At 36.5% G+C, this 23,635-nt stretch overlaps 1 protein-coding gene across 1 annotated transcript in view; it reads left to right on the plus strand.

The window, feature by feature from the left end:
• Positions 1-1,676: 1,676 nt before the first annotated feature.
• The window catches only part of HMGCLL1 (3-hydroxy-3-methylglutaryl-CoA lyase like 1), a 251,607-nt gene continuing 229,648 nt past the window's right edge, over positions 1,677-23,635 (plus strand). The window contains 1 exon segment of the mRNA XM_021000506.2: positions 1,677-2,007. Coding sequence (XP_020856165.2) covers positions 1,900-2,007 — 108 coding nt within the window. The 5' untranslated portion in view covers positions 1,677-1,899.

Genomic DNA, 23,635 nt, shown 5'->3' on the forward strand with positions numbered 1-23,635 from the left:
TCTAAAGCAATTCAATTTCCTGGCATGGTACTAGTACACTGTCCAGGTTTCACAGGCATACAATGAAGTCAGCACAACAGCTCTGTAGACCTTCAGTTTGGTAGGCAGCCTTATATATCTTCTCTTTCCCAGCTTCCTTAGCAGCCTCCCAAACACTGAGTTAGCTCTAGCAATGCATACATCAGCCTTATCCATGTGTACTGCCAAGGTAAGTGAACTTAACCGTAGCATTCAAAATTTCTCCATTTGCTGTAACCGATGGTTCCAAGTATGAATGGTGCAGTGCTGGCTGGTGGAGAACTTCTGTTTTCTTGGTGTTAATTGTGAGGCCAAAATTAGCACAAGAAGCAGAGGACTGATCCATGATCTGCTGCATCTCAGCCTCAGAGGCTTCATTGAGTGCACAATTATCTGAGAACAAAAAGTTGTGCACCAACTCTCCCTTTACTTTAGTATTGGCTTGTAGCCTTTTCAAGTTAACTAGGTGTCCAACACACACAGATACACATGTACACACAAAGACACACATATACACATGCAAATTTATGAATATACATGTGTTTATATATGTACATACATGCACACATACATGCATATATCAATCAGCTAGTTGCCATAGTGTGTAGAGTATTAGAGAGCTGGGCTTGAAGTCAGCAAGACTAATCTTGAGTTGCAATCTGGCCTCATATACACACTAGCTGCGTGAGCCTAGGCAAGTTACTTAACCCTATTTGCCTCATTTCCTCATTTTTAAAATGAGTTGTAGAAAGACGTGACAAATTATTCTAGTATCTTTGCCACAAAAACCTCAAATGGGGTCACAGTCAGACAAAACTGAAAGGACTAAATAAAAGCTCTTTCTCTTTCTCTCTGCATGTATATATGTATGTATTTTTATATGTATAGTAGATGTATATACATATATATATATCTAACCTTTAGCTTTGTGCTCCCATGTCAAGTACATCATTTGCCTGATCACTGTTACACATTCATAATTCTGAATGCATGTGACGGTTTCATCTGAAATCATTCTCTGATCTCCTTCTCCTCAGTAGTCAGTTGCTTTAAAATTGTTATGCCTGATAGAGATTGGGTATCCTCATTCATTTCACTTTTTTTGGTCCTGGATTCCTAATTTTTTTGTGCGTCATGGACTCCTTTGGAAGTCTGGTGGATCATGTGAACCCCAATACATGGGATTACAAACAAAATCAATTGTATTGAAATAGATGCTACACACATATACATATACATACACATTTACATATCCATACATATACACATATACCTATACATATACATGCATATACATACCTATGCCTTGTACTTTTTCTTTTATCAGCGGTCCAGACCTGTGATTTCGTGGGTCTAAGGAACTCCCTGTTCCAAAGCAAATTGGAAACTGCTTTGCAATTTATATTCTTAGCCAGTTTCCTGGGGGCAATTAGAAATCAAAGATTTGTCCAGGGTCATACACTCAACTTAGGTCAGGGGACATACTGGAATTTCGGTGTTCCTAACTACGAAACTCTTTTTTCGACATCAGACTGCTCCTTGACCCATGCCCGTAGGAAGCACTTAATAAATGTTTTGAGTCGCATTAAATTGAATCATATTGAACTGAACTGAATTTTCCTTTGTTTTCCCCAGGGATGAGCCTCGCAGGTGACAGGGGAACCTGAGGAGCTAGCGCTGGTAATTCTGGGCATGCTCAGTGGTGAGAGCAGGTTGCCGAGGAGGAGGAAGAGGCAGCGCTTGGTGGATGCTTCTCCGGGGCTCGCTGCATACCGGACGCTCAGGCTGTGGAAGAAAGGACTCCAGGACCAGCCCCAAACTGGGCCCTAAGCCCCACTGCAGCTGCGACGGCAGGCAGCCCGCAGAGGCAGCGGCACAGGCATGGGGAACATGCCTTCCGCTGTGAAGCACTGTCTGAGCTACCAGCATCTTCTCCGGGAACATCTCGGAGTCGGGGACCCAGTGGCTGGGGCGCTTGAGCCCGCGCAGGTACAGCGTGCGGCCCCACCCCTATCCCCCCGGGGATGCACCGCTCGCCCCTCCCCCTCCACCCAGCTGCCTCCTTCCAGGCACTGCTGGCCCCCCTTCCCCTTTCTCCTAGCCCTGGCATTTGCTGCTGTTGCAGAGGTTGCTGTCATTCCAGGCCCCACCCTGACCAGCCTCCCCTTGTTTTTCCCACTCTCCATATACCTTCCTTCCATCAATGGTACAGGTAGCCTCCCCCCCCCAAAAAAAAACAACCAAAAAACTTCCCCAGGGGGCCATTGTCTACCTAATTATCCATGTTGTTCTTGTTCTTTGTTATGTCACAGCAGGGGGCATGTTATGCAATGCCTTGCCCTTTGTGTAAAACGAGACATTGCTCTCATCCCAGTCCCCTAGGCAAGAAATACAGACTTTAGAGTCATCTTATATTAAGGGAGAAAAGGAAATGAAGGCAAAATTAAAGGTTATGGAAACATGCTAAGTTCAAATTGTGCAGCATGACATTGATTCATTCATGGGCAGAATTTTTTCTTTATGTCCATAGAGAGTCAGAAGACGATAGGAATGTAAGTCAGGAATTGCAGACTAAAATCTTACTTCAAATCTTTCCCATCAGACTATTGGTATATAATAGTCAGATGGCTGTTACCCATGTCTAATTCCATTTAAAAAAGTCATATCTTCAACCCACATGTACCCCCCAACTAGGATTAGTACTTAAAGGAGAAATATATATATATGTGTGTGTGTGTGTGTGTATGTATACATATATACATATATGTGTGTGTGTGTGTGTGTGTATATATATATATATATATATATATATATATATTTCTTTTTATTAAAAAGCAAGCTGAAATGATAGGGAAAGAGAGCCTATTACATAGGTCAGTTATCACACAAAATATAAGCGGGGTAGGAATAGCAGGAGAGAATAGCTTTTTAATTCTCATGATATAAAGAAATAATTTGAAACAAAATCTTAATTTCTTAAGAGAAATTTTATTAACCATACTAATTATTAACTTTCAATGGATAAATATACTTTGATAGTAACCAGTTACACAGACATATAACTATATCAAGACAATTAGCTAGTTTGTATTTTCACTTTATAACCCTTTTTAACAAGTGTGATCTTGATAAAATACTACTTTAGACTCCACTTATTCAGATGATGCAATAAATCAAGCATGCTGAGCACAAACTTAGTTTTCTGTTGACTATGAGAAATGAAAGTTTTTCCAAGAAATATATGAAGTGAAGCATTTTTAGTGGACCCTAAATCAAGGGCTTTCAACCGTGTGTGCATGTGTGTGTGTGTGTGTCTGTGTGTGTCTGTGTGTGTGTGTGTGTGTGTGTGTGTGTGTGTGTATGATGGACCTCTCTGGAAATTTTGTGAGACTTATCGAACCACACATATTGTTGCCTACTTGTATAATCGAAGGAAATGCTAAATTTCCTCTAGAGATTAGTGAAAATACAGGTGCATTTTTTCCCCTCCAAGTTCATGGGCTCCCTGAAATCTATCTGGGACTCTGTTTAACAACCCTTGCCCTAGAGTCTGTACCTTTCATTTATTTTTGTTTGATAGATGAATTTTATTTTTACTATGTAGTCATATCCTGATATTTCCCATGCTAAACAATAGAATGAATCTTGTTTTTTTTTAACAAAAGAAGCCAATTTATTAACCTCATATGACAGTACATACAGCATTTCCAGCCCCTTTTCTCCTACCTCTCTGTTTAGAGGAAGTGTTTTATCATTTATCCGTTTATTTCCTGCAAGCTAAACCTTTTAGCATACATTCTGTTTATAAATGTATACACCAAAAAGATATTCATTTAGGTTTTAAAATTTTTACATCACCTGTTACTTAAAACAATATATCTCTACTATCCAATGCATAGCAGACTAGTCACACTCACAACTTGAGAACAACTCCCAACACCCTCAGCTGAAGCTGAGGCTTGAGGTAGAAAGTGAAAGTGATCATAGAATCAAGGATTTAGAACTGAAAGGTACTTTAGAGATTATCTAGTTCAGTCCCTTCATTTTACAGATGAAGAATTGACACCCAGAAAGGCAGAATAAAACAAAACAAAACAAAAAACCAAACCAAAGCCAACCTTCTTCTTTACTATATTTTTCTTTTTGTCTCCTTTCTTTTTTCTTCTTTGTTGACCTAGGGTCTGAACCTTATGGAAATTGGATTGACTATTGCATTGGTCTTTCCTGATACTCTTTATGAACTGCTAAGCTGTTGCCAGGGGTGACAGGTTGATGGATGAGCAGTTTTTGATACTTTCTGCCTCTCCCTGGAGATCTGAACTAGTAATGTTACCAGAGGTGATGAGTTACTAAATAAGGCAGAGGGTGGATCAGAGCCACAGGATTCACATTAGGATCACAGGAATTAGAATTGGCAGGGAGCTTATCCATGATTTATAGTCTAGACAAATCCTTTCAAATTTTTTATGTGAGGAAACTGAGGCTTAGAGAAGTTAAAAGACTTATCCAAAGTTACACAGGTTGTGAACAGAAGAGCTGGCATTTAAACTAGGCAGCTTGGTGGTATAGTGGATAGAATGTCTGACTTGGGAAGTCAGGAAGACCTGTGTTCCAATTCTAATAGTGTAACCCTGGGCAAGTCACTTAAACTCTGCTTCAGTTTCCTTATATGTAAAATGAGGATAATAATAATAGCTCCTACCTCTCTAGGTTGTGAGGATCAAATGAAATAATAATTGTAAAGTGTTTAGCACAGTGCCTGGCACATAGTAGTGATATATAAATGCTAGTTATTATTATTAACCCAACTCTTCCAACTACTTTAAAATCTATTGTGTATTCCATTAAGCTTGAGAAAACCTTTGCAACCTCTTTAAAGAAAAGAGAATTGAAAAGTAATGAGAAGGGTCAATATGTTTGTACAGGTGATCTATACTCTTATTGCTGACAGTTGGAGACATTCACTGTTACTTACATTTCCATATTTTCACCTCCAAATTGACCTTGTCATCATATGTAGGAATGATAAATTCAAAACAAAAAAAAAAAAGAAGAGTGGTAGAGAATGCTTCAAACAATAAAAGGCTCAATGGCACTTTCTATTAAAATTATCAATTTCCTATATTCTTATTCTATGGATAACCTGAGTATCTTTCTATTATTAATTTAATTTTCCAAACAGTTTTTTCAACTTGAAAGACAATATCCTAACCAGCCATGAGTATTTCAGTCATCTCCACATTTATTTTATTTTTATAATCACTACTAAGATGACTACTACTACTGCTGCTACTACTACTACTACTACTACTACTACTACTACTACTACTACTACTACTACTACTACTACTATTACTATCACCCCCACACCCACCCCACCACCACCACCACTACCACTACCACCACCACTACTACCTACTACAACTATTACTACCACTATGTTATAAAAGAGCTTTGCATAATTCTCCTGTTGATCCTTATAACAACACAAGGAATTCAGTAGTCTCCCTTATTTCACAAATGAGGAAACAGTGTCAAGAAACATATATGATTTGCTGATTTTCACACGTCTAGTAAAATGTAAGAGGCAAAGGATGAATCCAAGTTTCTTTGACTCCAAATTCAGTATTGTTTCTACAAATAGCATTCTGCCTTTCTATATATAATATTTGTCAGTAAAATAAATACATTTTCAGTCTTGTTTTTAGTCAGTTTGGTCAGGATGAATTAGTTCCTTAGAGGCTAACAATACCTGGACTGAATTATAAAATCTAGTTCTAGGATTTGTGTATGTGTGTGTGTGTGTGTATGTACATATATATGCATACACGTATACACACACACACACATATATACTTTAGTTTGAATATTGCTACTTTAATGTTTATATATACATACCTATCATGTTTTATATATATACATATATATATATATATCTATATATATATATATCTTGTGTCCACTATTTTTTATGTACAAATAAGATCACAAAGAACAGCTCAATATTTTCTGCCATTACATGCATAATAATCGTTGTAAAATTAATGTTTTACTTCAGTCTCTTCAGGGCGTTTTCTGATCACCATTCTGGGCTTAATACAAACCAGTCTACCTCTTTGTAGTAATTATGGATCTATTTGTGCATTACAAAATAATTTCAATGATTCAAATCAATCAATTCATACATAGGGTAACATTTATTGGGTGCCTACTATGTGCCAGGAAATGTGTTAATAACTGGGAGTACAAAGAAAGGCAAAAGACAGTTCCTGCTCTCAAAGAGCTAACAATCTAATGGGGGAGACAATAAAGAAACGGTCATGTACAAACAATGTCCAGATAAATTGGAAACAATCAGCAAATGGAAGGACCTAGCATTAAGGGAAACAGGGACAGGCTTCCAGTAGAAGGCAGGATTTTAGAGAGGACTTGAAGGAAGACAGAGAAGCCAAGAGGAGGAGATGAAGAAGAGACAGAGTTCCACTCACGAGGGACAGGCAGCAAAAATGCCTGGAGTAGGGAGATTGCTGTCAATGTTTGAGGAAAAGAAAGAAGGCCAATGTCATTAGTTCACAGAGTACTTGGGAAAGGGAAATGTAAGTAAGGTTTAAGAAAACTGGAAAGGTGGGAGAAGTTTATAATTTTAGCACCAGTATATAGAAGTTAAAAAATAATGTTTCCTTTAAAATTTCAACATCTCTGAAAGGTAAAGTGTACTAAAGGTAAGTGCTAAGGAATTAGTTACATGTACATTGTAGGAGAACCAGGATGAGAACTCAGGTTCCTTGATGCCAAATTTAGTGTTTTTCCCACAAGTATACACTTTCTTTCTGTGACGGAATTATATCAGACATCATTTCTCACAGCCTCAGATGGCTTTACAGATTAATATTTTTAACCTAATTTGGGATCTAGGGATCCCTAAGGGTCCTTGGTGGTTCATGTAGAGGTCTCTCCAAATATTTTCAGGGTCAAAAGCTGGTGTATCTTTGGAATAGGGATGGAGTAGGAATGTTCCAAGGGGAAAGAAACAGAAAATGAAGATTCTTTCCATTGAAAATGAATCTAAAAACTTTAGTCATAGGTCTAAGGGGATAACAAAAATTTAGGAAGGGGGAAAACATAACGTGTGATTCACTGGGATTGGGGACTTCAATGTGTCTATGAAATAACTACGGTGTTTCAGCATCAAGTCATTCAAACTTCCAGTGCTTTATCCTAGATAATATTTTTCTGGAAAATAATGGTCCCCTTCAAAAGACTAGCATCTGGCTTCCTGTAGTAGTAAAAACCTTCAGAATAAAATCATTTCCCCACGAGAGCTGTTCTCCTAACAGCCTTTCAAATATGTGGTATCAGAGATGTCAAGTTTAGTCTGAAATATTAAATGCTAAGCTGAACTATTTAAGATCATACAAGACTCTTGCAGTATTTATTTATTTTTCTATAAATGTAAATAATGACCTATGCTAATATATCATGATTCTCAGAATGAGTACAGAATATTTCAATATCTTGTTGAGTGACAGGAAGACAGCAAGCAGTGTCCACCATTTTGTAGAGGGATATGAAAACATGGACAGTGATTCAGTAGTAGATCAGGATGACTTGTGTTACCAAGCAAACGTGTGTTTCTATACACACACACACACACACACACACACACACATACGTATGCATGTGCACACAAATTTACAAACACATATAGAATGCATGAATAAATGAATGGAAAAGCATTTATTTAGTGCTTACGCTGTGCTGGAGACATAGAAAAAAATCAAGACAATGTCCCCTCTCAAGGAATTGTCATCCTAATAGGAGGAGATAACATATACAAGAGGCTTCAACTATAGAGCAAATCAAAAGTCCCAGTGGTCTTGAGGACACAATAACAAGGAAGATGATAATTCATATTACTGTCACTTCTGTTGATAAAATTGTATCTATTTTTGATGTTGAACTATAGATAATATTAAAGACCTACTTTAGTGAACACTTTCTTTTCTCAGTCTTCCATAGTTATGGCTGTTGAGGAGTCAAGGGCCAAGGCAACTACAGATAAGGGTCTGGGCTGTAAGTCAAGTTAGTCCATAGGAGGAGGGGGAAGTACTCTACTTTTCTGAGACTTGCCCACCTCTTCACATTTGTTCAAACTGAATTTATAGCAAAGAAAATGGAAACTAAAGGGGGTGCCCATCAATTGGAGAATGGCTGAATGAATTATGATGTATGAATGTAATAGAATAATATTATATAATAAGAAATAATGAAAAGGAAACATTAAAAGACTTGTATGAACTGATGCAAACTGAAATGAGAACAGGAGAATTATTTGTACAGTAACAACAACATTGTAAAGAAAAAGAACTTTGATAGTAGGCACTTTAAGGATTGCCAAATATTTTCCATATATTAGCTCATATAATCTTCACAACAATCTTGTAAGCTAAATACAGAGGGTCCCAAAAGTCTTTGCTTTCATGATCACAATTCAGTCTGGCCCAGTTTTAGGTTGTTATGGAGGAGTTGTGTTGGGTAAGCTGGACAAAAATGCTGATTCTCACTCTGCCATCTTGACTCTTACTCCTGATATATTTCTTATTAAAAGCCAACATAATCACTATCATGTCCAACACATCCAGTGACACTGGTTTCCTTGTTATTCCTTGCACAGAACACTTCATTTCCTCATTGTGGGAATATTTGCTGCCTGTCCCTTATGCCTAAATCTTTTCTCTTGCTTTTTGTGACTTCCTTCAAGTTCCAGTGGAAACATTACCTTCTGTGAGAAGCCTTCTCTGATCGCCCTTTATGCTATTGTCTTTCCTCTGATGATTATCTGCAAATTATCTTGTTTGTACACACACACACACACACACACACACACACACACACACACACACACACACACTTTTATTTTCCTGGAAGGTTTTCTGCCCCAGTAAACTGTGAACATCTTGAGAGCAGGGGACTATCTTTTACCTTTCTTTGTAATCTCATTTAGGTGGTGCAGTGGATAATGACCTGGGCCTGGAGTCAGGAAAATGGGAATTCAAATCTGGACTCAGATACTTACTAGTAGTATGACCCCTTACAAGTCACTTAACCCTGTTCTCTCAGTTTCCTTATCTGTAACATGAGCTAGAGAAGAAAATGGCAAAGAACTCCCCAAGAAGACCCCAAAATGGAGTCACAAAGAGTCATGACTGAAATGACTCAATGAGTAATGAAGCATCCCCAGTGCTGAACATGGTTCCTTGCATATAGTAGGAGCTTAACAAATGCTTATTTCCTTTACTTGATTTAATAATTATATGAAAACAAAAGGGAAAAATAAAAATTATTTTAAACACTATAGATATTAACCTTGTTTTACAGTTAAGAAAACTGAAGTTGAGAGTTTTTATGTGATATCCACAATCACTTATTTTCTAAGTGTTACAAGTATAGTTCAAAATCCCAACTCAATTTGTATTAGGCTTTTCCCATTACGTTATTCTATATGCATCTCTTTTGCCTCTCAGGAAGTATGATTATGCTCTGTAGAAAGAATTAGTCCTTGCTTGAAAGTCCTTTACATTTGCAAAGGAACTCAAAGGACATGTTCCAGCAACATGTAATAGTGTGCATGCTATTTTGATAAAATATTCTGAGTTTTATGAAATGAATAAAGCATCAGGGAAAGACATTAGGAAAATAAAAACCTATGTTGAGGTGTCTAACAAGGTAAGAGTTGTTTGAAGTGATTAAAATGTTGTAAAATTTTTGAACTTTTATAATATTTTTGGAGATAAATAAAATGGAATAAAATGTTATTATTTTAGTTAATTTTTAGTCAAATTAGATAGGCTTCTTTATTATGGTATTATGTTAGAAATTTATGAAGCATTGAATATTTTTTCTATCTAAGTTTGAGAGCTCAGAATAATATAAAGAGTAAAAAAATTATAATTATATCATTTGGTTTCATAATATTCTGGTTTTATTTTTCCCCTATTTATATCTTAACAAACCAACAAAAGAAAATCAACCCTTACACAGACATCATAGCAATTCTACATTATTAATATACTCATATTTTGTTCCTTCTACCCCACCCCCTCCACAGATTCCCTGCCTTTTTTTTTTCTCTTTCTCTTTCAGGCTAATTCTTCCATGGCTTCCCCAAACATTCTTCATATGACATAGTTTCCAAATGTATTCAGTATTCTGGCTTAGCCTCCAGTTTAACAGTGTCCTCCTTGGAGTGTGGTACACAGATTGGGCAGAATCCACTAGATATGGTTGAAATAACATAGAGTATTGTAGCATTGTTATTTTCCTTGATCTAGAACCCATGCTTCTCATAATGCAAAGTTAACTTCCATAGAAAATACTATCATAGTCTCTATCTACATTAAGGTGAACACAGTTGATCATAAACTCAATAGGGGTCAGAAGTGTGACTCATCTGCTGGGCATAGTTAAATATTGGGCCTGTTATTTGATTGCTCTAAGGAAGTTCAAATCAGGAAACTCCATCTAACAATGCAGGCCAGCTCCTTTATCTGTAATTCACAGTCTTAGAGAGTTGCCTAGAGAGCTTGTTATTGTGCAGTCATTTCAGTTGTGTCTGACTCTCAATGGGTCCATTTGGTGTTTTCTTAGCAGAGATACTGGAGTGGTTTGCCATTTACCGTCTCCAGCCCATTTTACAGATGAGTAAGCTGAGGCAAACAGAGTTAAGTGACTTGCCCAAGGACACACAGCCAATATGTGTCAGAGAAAAGAATTGAGCCCAGGTCTTCCTGGGTTTGAGGCCAGCTTTCTGTTTGCTATATCATGCTGTATCTCACATGAATCCCTGTTAGAGCAACTTGCCCCACCATTCACCCTAGTTTACTAAATAAATCTGCATATTTTTCAGCCCAATACTATCAACATATCACCAAAAGGTCATAAGGAAATAAGAAAGCAGGAAGGAGAAATAGTAGGCATGTCTTTATGGAACTCATCTCTTCTTTCCCCTTTTACCAATAGGTAACAATCCCAGAATTTGTGGGGTTTTCCCATCCTGAGGACACTTAAAATGCACCCACATTAATTGAAGAGGATTCAGTCTCCTTCTGTATTTCCCACATTTTCTGTTATTTCCATTAGTTCTTTGGCCTGGCTAATTCACTAATATTATTCCCAGGAAACCCCCTCCCCCCGTACATACATAACCTAATCCTCTCCCTGGACTATAATAGTCTTGAGATTATAAAGGTTCAAGAAATTTCCTGTTGTCTTTGTTCTTCAATACTTGCTACAACTTGGGCTCCTCTTGGCTTTTGCTTTCTCTTGTTCCAGCTGGCTTTCTTATCTTTTTTTTTTTTAATATTAGTTCTGAGTTCCTCATAGATCCTTGGCTTTTTGGATACAAGGTCACTTTGTCCTCTAATCATTTTCCCTGTCCTCTTTTCCCCTTTAATTTCTGTGTTTCTTAATCCTCAGTCTTACCCCAGGGATCTGGGCTGCATAGTTGTAGCTTTTGGAATTTTCAGAATGTTCTTAATAGTGAGAGACAATCACAGTAAAAATGATTTTTGTCAGAGGTTTAACAAAATCTTATTTTTTGAGGCACATTTTGTTAACAGAAATGCTGGTTTAGTGGAGTCCAAACTGACTGTGGAAACACATAGGTCTGGCATCTAAACATGAACAGCCGTTGTCTTTAATTCAAGAACGTTAGACAGTTTCAATTGAAGTTTAAACACTTTAATTTCCGTTGTAAATTCATGAGTGACCAGGACTGACCAGGAGAGATCTCCAGCAGAAGGCTGAGAGCTGAGTCTTTAGAAAGTCAGGGAAACCAGGAGTCAGGGGTGAAGTGGGAAGCATTGAAGTCATGGCCAAATGCACATGAAAAGGCATGGAATTGGAAGATCTGCTCTTTATCAGGATAATCTGAATTTTTACCATCAAAGTTTCTTTTTGATAGACTATCCCTCTCAAACTATCTTCCCCTACAGAATTTCAGACCATGTAGTTCTAGCTATTCCTTTTAAGAACCGCCTGAATGACCCTTATATGCCTATACTTTGAGTAAATCATTTATTATTTTTTTGGACCTCAGTTTCTTCATCTGTAAAATTTGGAAGAAGGTTCTTTCTTGATCTAAATTCTTTGGTTCTATGATTCTAAAAATTATGTTTTGTTCTAAATTTTCTTGACTATATTTATTATTACTACTTCTACAAGTAGTGTTAGTGTCACAACTATTTGTCATAGTGATACTACATAGTAGTAGCAGTAGTAGCAGTAGTAGTAGTAGTAGTAGTAGTAGTAGTAGTAGTAGTAGTAGTAGTAGTAGTAGTAGTGATGGAGGCAAGTGAGGCTGGGGCTGGGTCTCTCTCTCATGCCTTAGGATGGAAGTATAGTGATGACTCTGAGTCATTCCCTGTTTTCAAACATCCATATTTCAGTTGTGTGTATATATCACTATCATTCCAGTCACTCAGGTTTGCAATCTTAGTGTCATTTTCTAACTCTCACTTTCTCTCACCACATATACCCAATTAGTTGAAAATCTTGTTTTTACCCCCACAATATTCTTTGATTTTTTCAAAAATCACCTATAACACATCAACAATGAACTGTTTCAGGATACTGAGATCTGGTTTGTATAGGTCTACTGACTTGAACTCATTAATTAAGGTTGTTATTCACCTATCATCTCTTCATTTATCTTGGGTTTTAAGTCCCCCCCTGACATACTGGTTATGTGACCTTAGCAAGTAATTCTTTATGCTCCAAAAGACTTAAAGTTCAGAATCATTAATAATCTGCATTCGTAAGGGAGTTTTCTGACAGGGGAATCCCTACATGGAAAAAAAAATCATAGTTCTTAAGGGGGAAAAAGCATACACATTAATTATAATGTCTTGCATTACAACAGATAAGATAGTTAAACAATGAGTACAACTCTGAAAGGCCTATCACAGATCCTTTAGTGTCAAACAGTAATCCCTACTCTGGAAATCACTGTATTTACTCAAATAGAAATGGGAGCCAGTAAATGTACATAAGGATGCCTGTGGGCTACATATTGACTTAGTTTTTAAAATGTAATTATTTTCTGTTTCATTTTGCTTATTTTGTTGAATAGTCTTATTTGTTGTCAGTATTTTTTATTTATTTTGTTAGATTCTTCCCCGTTACATTTTAATCTTGTCAGCCCATATTCAGAGTGTTGTGGGCTGCAAGTGATCTTCAGGCAGTGTGTTTGACACCTCAGCTTTATTGCACTGCACACATATATAAGAAATTAAAATTATTAGATTCTTCCAGAAACAAAGATTATTGGCTACCAAAGTGATTGGGGAGATAAGTGAGCTCCAAACAACTATCTAGGTTTTATGATAAATGAAAACTAAGAGTTTTTATCCTCTTGTTACTGTTATTTTCCTCTTTGCCATTACAAACTGTGATGATGCTAAAAGGAAGCAATATTGATATTTGGATAATGCAACAGATATTTAATCTGTGATAATAAGGATGAGGAATACTGTAGGATATAAAGGTTGAGAACTACTGACCTAACGTGAAGAAATACTGCATTCCATTTTTGTATTTTTACACCTACTGTTAATCCTCATACAGCTGTGTTCCCTGTCAGCTTACTTTTCCTCAATGCTTCTGTTCAACATCCTTCCGGACCTTCCTGGCTCATAGACTCTCCATCTGGACCTGATACATTTTTGGCTCTCCTGATCTTCAATTCCTTTGTCTATCAAAAGTATTTTGAACTACTGAGCATTGCTTTAATTTTAAATACTTCAGGGAACGGTAATAATCACTGTTGTTGCTATTTCTTCCACCCACATAGATCACAACCTCTCCATAACTTAGTAGACTAACAGTCAGTTCTTAACATTTTTTTTGTGTCATAGACCCCTTTGACAGTCTGGTGAAGCCTATGGAATTCTTCTTAGAGCAACGTTTTTAAATGCATGTGATAAAATAAATAGGATTACGAAGGAAACCAGCTACATTGAAGTAAAGATTTATTTTAATTTTCCATCCATGTTTACTTCCCCTCTGAAATCATTCACAGACCTTTTGTGAGTACATGGACCCCAGGTTAAATGCTCAGTAGTAAGCAGTCATTAGGCATTGTATGTGCCTAATACAGTGCTTTTCATGTAGGAGCTTAATAAATGCTTATTGATTGAGTGATATGGTTGAAAATATTATTACCCTGTGATTATCCTGGTGACAAACTTCTTCAAAGTCAGCTAGGTTGGTCTCTGGACAACAGATAATAAGTACATCATTGATCTCATAGCTTGCTTGCACTTGGGAAATCATGCAGCACTTTCCATGATCCAAAGCAGTTCCCTGGTCACAAATAAATAAATCTATCAATCCCATCTCTTTAACACATATTCTCATAGTGATGCTTTATCACTGAAACTCATGGAATATCATGATCTCAGAAGTACCACAACTACGAATGATTCCATTGCAGCTGAATCACCACATTAAGGGGCAGTTAGGTGGCGCAGTGGATAGGGCGCTGGCCCTGAAGTCAGGAGGACCTGAGTTCAAATCTGCCCTCAGACCAAACACTTGACACTTACTAGCTGTGTGACCCTGGGCACATCACTTAATCCCAATTGCCTAAAAAAAAAAAAGAATCACCACATTGGATCACAGAATTTCTTATCTATCTGAAAAAATTGTAACATGTGTATGCTATGTCATACACAAATAAAATGTGTAATATATATATACATACACACATCTCTCTGTGTATATATACATATATATTATATAATATAATATTATTATGAATTATATATTATACATATAATATATATACACACACAAAGTATATATCATGAATGGTATTTATCTGTACTATCTTTATCCTACTGTCACCAATATATATTTAGTTCCTAAATACAAGAAAGTTGAGTTATTTTCAGTGAACTGATACAAAGGTATTTAATTTTGTCTGTTAATTGTTTTGGTTTGTGTGATTTTTTTCCCTTTGTCCTTATACTGGGGTACAGTTTTGATAACAGCAAACTTTTTAAACCTATCATTTAACTTTCTCCCCTATTATCATGAAGGCCACAAATGTTGGAGCTAGTTTTAGTGCTTTGTATATGTGGTTTTTTAAAAAAAAATTTTTCATGAACGTAATTTTGTCACTGTCCAGGAAAAGGAATAGAAACAACCAATTTACTGATACGCTGATGTGCTAAGGGTTACCTGGCAAACCTGTGTCCAGGCATGAGTTTTTGGTTTTTTGTGTTTGACTTAGTCTCTTTGCCCATGTATTTATTGTTTACAGCAAATGCTTCATGTGGCTTTCTAGGTAATTTCTCCAATAACAAACACTGATGAATTGACCACCACATACAAGGAAACATACCCAGTACTGGGAATATGAAGATGTGACTTGACACTATCTCTGTCCTACACGTGCTTATCATCTAAGCTAGAGAGTGTAGGACAGTGGTTACAAACCAATAGAAATGGATCCACTCTGACTAAGAAAAATGACGTATTTTTTTTAATGTTGTTAAACATTTTCCAATTACATTTTAATCAGGTTCCATTCAGAAGGTTTTTGGACAAGAGTTAGACACCTACGGAATGGATAGAATGCTAAAGTTGAAATCAAGACAACCTGACTCCAACTTCCAAATCCTTCCTCAGACACTTACTAGTTCTGTGGCTTTATGCAAGCGACATAATATCACCTACCTCAAAGGGTTCTTGTGAGAATGAAATGAATTAATTTATGTAAAGTACTATGCAAGGTTTAAAGTGATACACTAGTATTATTTTTAATGGGAAAGATACAGTATATACACAAATATGATAAAAGGTAGAAAATTGTAGTGACAAAGAAGAGATCCAGACAAAATGTTGTAACAATATTGGAAGAGAGAGAACACTGTAGGAAAGTGCATATGGCAGGAAGCTCAAACTACATACAAATTCTTTTATTATGAAGATCACTCCATGAACTTGACATTTCATAAAATCTTTTTTTTTTTGGTGAACTTTATTAACAAAGGATGGGGTCCCTGAGGCTTGGCAAACAAGGAGGCAGGAAACTCCAAAGAGAACATGTCTGTCAGATTTCTTTCCTTCTGGGTTTTCCTTCCAAGAGTTTTTTGGACATGGGAGGAAGTGGAGTGGCTGTCTGCCACTGCTTTCTGACATCTGTAACCCACTGGGTGTATAGACTCTGGCATTCTCTTTTTAAGGTCTTTATTTAATCTGTATTTATTTCACTTGTAGAAAAAAAATTACCGTAGTTTAACAAAACATAAGTCCTATTTTAGCAAGAAGCAATTTATTTTTTAGTATTTTCACTTTAGAGCAAAGATTAGTTTCCCTTCTAATGTTTTACATAACTCAAGTATTGTGTTTTTCAGAAAACTGGTTATTCTGTGAACATGGTCAGTCCTAAAAGCTGAGAATAATTTGCAGCCCTCTCTGTACTTTGTATTTTACAGCTATGGTTTTCTTTTTTTTAAAGAATTTTCAGCGCCTGTGAAGAAACAGCTGTAGTTACCATTCAGTATTTCACTCATGAGTGTCTGTTATCATTTAGGCTCCATTCACTTAGAATCAAACTATTATATTTAATGTAATTATTCTCCTGGATGTATGTCCTCAAAAATATGAAAAGGAAAGCTTATTAGAGGGGGTAAAATGTAAAGTCATATAAAAACACATCTCAGATCCATTCACTGTTCTTATATATGTATATATAAATGTATATATGTGTGTATGTATGTGTGTTTCACCTTTGACAGAAGCATGCTAATGGTGGTTTTATATTTGATAGAAATGGCATTTGAAGGAAATTGCATTATTAAACTTGTATAAACTTATGCAGAGTGAAGTAAGCATGGATAATAATTTACCACAGTGTAGTGTACAGGAAAACAACATTGAAAGAATTCAGAATTCTTTTTTTTTCTTTTCCTGATTAACTTTTCTTTCCACACACACAAATTCAAATTGAAACTGATCCAAAAGATGAACATATGGATTGTAGTGGCAGAAGTAACCATGGTTTATCAAAAACCCAGGGATTCAATTCTGATCAGTACAGTAACTAAATGTGACTTCAGAAGACTGAGGATAAAATACGTTTCAAACATCTCGGTCGAAAGGTGGTGGAATATAGGTAAAGCATGATTGGGCATGTCCAATGTGTTAATTTGTTTTGCTTGACTGCGTATCTTTCTTGTGAAGAAGGATCCATTTTTTTGGGGGGGGAAAGAGAGGTATTGGAAAGTAACAATGATAGAAAGAAAACATAGCATTAGTAATAACACATTTTGAGAATGTTACTTTTTCAAACAAATATTCCCTTAAAAACCTATCATACCTATAGTCCATGCCTTATTCAGGCTAGTCCGATGGTTACATAGCATTAGTAATAACACATTTTGAGAATGTTACTTTTTCAAACAAATATTCCCTTAAAAACCTATCATACCTATAGTCCATGCCTTATTCAGTCTAGTCCGATGGTTCAAAATTTAGAATATTGCCAAATGAGATCATCTCACAGTTCGTTTTCTTAGTCATATCATGAAATGATATTCGGCATAGATATAGCATTTATTCAGTTGAATACTGCTTCTTTGCCTCTTCATTCACCATGGATGAGCACTGGTATCAATGGATGATCTCCTGGTTCCTCATTGCTGTCTTTTGCACTTAGCCAACAGGAAGCTTCTTAAATGGTTCAAGCCTCAATTCTTTGGGCCAATTAAATCTTGAGGATGATTTTAGTATCTTTCAAGGAAAAACTAGCCCAGCCCAAGTGGCAAAGATTGTAGTATATGCTGTTTCTGTCACAAACCACCAACTTCTGTTTCTAGGTCCGTCTTCCCAAATTTGGCTTTTTAATTAACTCTTGCATCTATATCCTCTTTTCTACCCTAGTACAGGTCATTTTGCCCCTATTGTGAACTATTATTACAGTGTTTTAACTGGTCTTACTGCCCCTGCTTTCCTCTTTCTAAGGAATTCTTCATATTGTTGCCATAGTATTCATGCAAAGGTACCATTCCTATCAAATTATTCCTCTACTCAAATACCTTCAAATATCCCCCCATTACCTACTGAATGAAATATAAATTCATTATTTTGAAATTAAAATTCCTGATTCTATTTGATCTTTCTTTTTTTTTCCCTCTCATCTCACTACTTCCCTTAGACTCCTAAGTTCCAGATAAGTTGCACTACTTATATCCCACTATTTTGCCTTGACCTCGTATTCATATGTTTCTAGCCCTCAAGGAATGTCTATTGGAGATTACATTCTTCTTCCTTCAATTCATTGTAGCATTTTATCTGAACTTCTGTCCTTTGTATTTATCACAATTTGTCTTAAATCAGTGATTTGTGTAAATGGCTTCTCTACTATTTAATTAAAAACTCCTTGAAAGAAGATTCCAATTCATGTTTTTTACTAACAGAATGCTTTTCATGAAGGAGGTACTGATATTTATCTCTGTTGAAATGAAATTAGTGCTTATTTGGAGTGTATACAGTGTTTGAGGAGGACTAGCATCTCTGGTATGATGGCTTGCTAAGACCTCAGGTCTGCTTATCTACCTTCAGGTGTCTGCCTTCTACTTAACTTTCACCTGTGGCACCAATAAGATGTAGCATATCCAGTGACCACACCACACTAAAACATCTCAGCAAATGTGCTAAACCACATTGAAAGGAACCAGCAAGTCTTAAAATCAGGGGTACATTAGGGGACTGTCTATCCCATGCACGCTGAAGACTTTCCTGCAGAGTGGGTGGATGAGAACAATTTATTCCAAAGGCCATGATAGCAGCTGAAATAGGTGTTATGGAACACTTAGAGTTTGGTCAAACATTTAAGACATCAAAGTCATCCACTGCATTGCCAGTTGTCCTGACTTTTGTCTTGTCACTGGACTTTGATGACTCTGGAAGAGAAAGTGAGGTAGATGAATATGTGGGACTGCCTCACTTAAATCCAATTCAAGTAGGAGTTGACATCACCACTGAGGTCAATGGTCCTTTTTTAAAGCAAAGGACAAACAACAGTAATTATTTATTGTCATTAATCCTGTTTAAGTACACCTGACCTATCTACTGTCATAATCAAAGGAAATGATGTTTGTAAAAACACCTTGAAAAGTATTAAATTCTATAAAGACAAGAAATTATTACATAGAGAAATGTAGTAGAGAAATTATTTTGTTTTGGCAAATAAACTTTTTATGTTTATAAGTAGTATTTTAATTTTTCCCCAATTACATACCAAGAAAAATATTAGTATTAATTTTTACAAGATTTTGAGTTCCAAATTTTCCCCCTCCCTCTCTCCTCTCCCCTCTTCTGAAAATGATAGGCAATTTGATATAGCTTATATTTGTGCTATCATGGAAAACATAGTTCCATATTTGTCACAGTTGTGGAAGAAGAAACAGATCAAAAGAAAAAAAAACATGAGGAAGAATAAAGTAAGTGGAACAAATATGCTTCTGTCTCCATTCAGAGTCCTTTAGTTGTGGATATGGATAGCATTTTCCTTTATCAATCCTTTGTACTTGTCTTAGATCGTTGTGTTGCTGAGAAGAGCTTAGTCATTCATTGTTGATCATCACACAATGTTGCTGATACTGTGTACAATGTTTTCCTGGTTCTGCTCATTTCACTTCACATCATTTCATACAAATCTTTCCAGGTTTTTTTCTAAAATCTGCCTGTTCATCATTTCTAATTGCACAATAGTATTCCATTATATTCACATACCACAGCTTATTCAGCCATTACCTAATTGATGAGCATTCTCTCAGTATCCAATATTTTGCCATTATAAATAGGGCTGAAATATGTTTTCACATTTTGGTCCTTTTCCCTTTTTCATTATCTCTTTGGGATATGGACCTAGTAGTGACATTGCTGGATCAAAAGGTATGTATAGTTTGGTTGTTCTTTGAGCATAGTTCCAAATTGCTCTCCAGGATGGTTGGATCAATTCACAATTCTACCAACAGTGCATTAGTGTCCAAATTTTCCCATATCTACTCCAACATTTATCATTTTCCTTTTTTCTCATATTAGCCAATCTGATTGGTGTAAGGTGGTATTTCAGAGTTATTTTAATTTGCATTTCTCTAGTCAAAAGTGATTTAGAGTACTTCTTCATATGTTTACAGTTAGAAAACTGCCTGTTCATATCCTTTGACCATTTATCAGTTAGCAAATGGTTTGTATTCTCATAAGTTTGATGCAGTTTTCTGTATATTTGAGAAATAAGGCATTTATCAGAGAGACTGGCTGTAAAGATTGTTTCTCAGCTTTTGGCTTTCCTTCTTTTTTTTCTCTTAATAGTATTTTATTTTTTTTTCCAATTATATGTAAAGATAGTTTTCAACATTCACTTTTATAAGATTTTGAATTCCATTTTTTTTCTCCCTCCCTCTGTCACCTCTCCCCTCCCAAGATGGCAAGCAATCTGATATAGGCTATAGATGTACAATCATATTAAATATTTTCCACAATTTGTTGTGAAAGGAGAATCAGAACAAAAGAGAAAAACTAGGAGAAAGGAAAAAACAACAACAACAACAAAAAGAAAATAGTATATTTTGATCTACATTCAGACTCCATACTTCTTTCTCTGGGTATGGATAGCATTTTACATCATGAGTCCTTTGGAATTGTCTTAGATCATTGCATTTCTGAGAACAGGTAAATCCATCAAAGTTGATCATTAAACAATGTTGCTGTTATTGTGTACAGTGTTCTCCTGGTTCTACTCACTTCATTCAGCATCAGTTCATGTAAGTGTTTCCAGGTTTTTCTGAAATCTGTCTGCTCCTCATTTCTTATAGTACAATAGTATTCCATTGCATTCATATGCCACAACTTATTTAGTCATCCCCCAATTGGTGGGCATTCCCTCAATTTCCAATTCTTGGCCACCACAAAAAGAGCTGCTATGAATATTTTTGTACATTTGTGTCCTTTTCCCTTTCTTATGATCTCTTTGGAATACAGACCAAATTGTGGCATTGCTGGATCAAAGCGTATGCACAGTTTGGTTGCCCTTCGGGCAGAGTTCCACATTGCTTTCAAGAATAGTTGGATCAGTTCACAACTCCACAACAATGCACTAATGTCCCAATTTTCTCATATCTTCTCAAACATTTATCATTTTCCTTTTTGTCATATTAGCCAATATGATTAGTGTGAGATGGTACCTCAGATTTGTTTTAATTTGTATTTCTCTAATCAATAGTGATTTAGAGCATTTTTTCATATAACTATAGATAGCTTTAATTTCTTCATCTGAAAACTGCCTGTTAATATCCTTTGACCATTTATCAATTGGGAAATGACTTGTATTCTTCTAAATTTGACTCAGTTCTCTATTTATTTTAGAAATGAGGCCTTTATCAAAAACACTGGCAGCAAGCTTTCTGCTTTCCTTCTAATCTTGGTTGCATTGGTTTTGTTTGTACAAAAGCTTTTCCATTTAATGTGATCAAAATTGTCCATTCTACATTTCATAATGCTCTTTATTCCTTATTTGAGAGGGTATATCATGAATTCTTCCTCTCTTCATATATCTCACAGGTAGACTACTCATTGTTCTTCTAATTTGATAGCTTCATTGTCTATGGTACCTTTTAGCAAAATGTAGTTTCCTTCCTTATCTCTTTTAATTAGATGCATTTTTGCTTTTACTTTGTCTAAGATCAGGATTGCTATACCTGCCTTTTTTTTTTACTTTTACTTTTTTTTTACTTTGGCATAATAAATTCTGCTTTATCCCCTTACCTTCACTCTGTGTGTGTCTCTGTGCTTCAGGTGGGTTTCTTGCAAGCAATATACTGTAGGATTTTGGTTTTTCATCTACTCTGCTATCTGCTATTTGATGGGAGAGTTCATCCCATTCACATTCACAGCTATGATTATTACCTGTGTATTTCCTTCCATCCTATCTCCCCCCAATTGTCCTCTCTCTCCATTCACCCTTTCTCTCCTCACCAGTGTTTTGCTTCTTTCTACCACCTCACCTGATCTGCCCTCCTTTCTGTCAGTCCCCTCCACATTTACTTAATCTCCTTCTCTTTTACTTCCCTGCCAGGTAAGGTATATTTGTATATACACTTCGTTGTGTATATTATTTCCTCTTTGAGTCAATACTGACAAGAGTAAGGTTCATGCAATGCTCACCACTCATCCTCCCATATTCCCCTCCACTGTAGTAGGTCTTTATCTCCTCTTCATGTGAGGTAATTTACCCATTCTACCTCTTCCTTCCTTCTGTACCCATTGTACTCCTCTTTATCATCCCTTAATCTTTTTAATGTCATTCCTTCAAATTCACCTTGTACTTATATCCTCTGTCTATGTATATTTCTCCTATCTCTACTGTTAGTTATACAATTTTTAAGAGTTACAAGTGCCATTTCCCCATGTAGGGATATAAAAGTTTAGCTCTATTAAATCCTTGTTGCTTTCTTTTCTCTTTTTACCTGCTTATGCTTCTCTTGGTTGTTGATATTAGAGGTCATATTTTTGGTTTAGCTCTGATCTCCTTATGAAGGCTTGAAATTCTTCTATTTCATTAAATGACCATTTTTACCTAGATGTATCATGCTTAATTTTGCTGGGAATTGTCTGGCACTGCTGAAGGCTGTAGATTACCTGGTGATGAACTGGAGTCCTAGTGGTGGTGTCTGGTGTGTGCTGAGGCCTGTTGGGGGATCTCTACATTTCCTTGTGGCTATACTGATACATGTGGTAGTTTGGCCTCTGAAGGCTGCCTATTTGCCCAGGGCTATGCTGAAGTATGGTGGGGCTGGTGCTAGCTGCCAGTTGCCTATTTGCTTAGGCACCCATAGGGTTGGCATCTACCTACTTGTTCGGGGCTGTACTGAAGCATGTAGTGGTCCAGCCCCTGGAGGATGCCTGACAACCCAGGGCTACATTGAAGCAGGTAGCGATTCCCAGAGTTGGAGTCTGCCAATTCCCCTGGCTATCCTAATGCACATGGGGGGTGGGGTTCTGGTGTTGGCATTTTCTTATTTCACAACACTGGCACTCAAGATCTCCCACTGGGTGCTGAGGTGGGACTTGTTGCTGACTTACTAGACTGTGCTCCTCTTTCACCTGAATGAGACAAGCCTTTCTTGCTGATCTTCCAAGTTTCTTGGGCTAAAAGTTTGTTTTACCCCATCTTTTTCTGGTTCTGCTATTCCAGGATTTGTTTGGGGACTACATTTTATGGTTGTTTGGAGGTGAGTATGTGAGAGTTACAGCAATTTACTGCTTACTTGTCCATCTTGGCTTCTGGAAGTAGACTCCAGAAACATTTTATTCATAAGAGGTTTTTTTTTTGTTATTGTTATTGTGATCTCTTCATCCTTCTGAAGTGTCAACTGTATTCTTAATCTATTGATTTGCCGAGGGGGCCTTCCTTTAACCAGGTTTAATGCTTTTGCATATACAAATTCAATTTCATAAAATAGAAAAATCTCAGAGTTGGGAGGGACCTTCACAGTTAGTTCATTGGTATCAAAATCAAATAGAAATGGGGACTACCAAACCATATATA

This window comes from Phascolarctos cinereus, unplaced genomic scaffold (genome assembly GCF_003287225.1).
Source record: "Phascolarctos cinereus isolate Bilbo 61053 unplaced genomic scaffold, phaCin_HiC Scaffold_5;HRSCAF=322, whole genome shotgun sequence".
NCBI lineage: Eukaryota > Metazoa > Chordata > Mammalia > Diprotodontia > Phascolarctidae > Phascolarctos > Phascolarctos cinereus.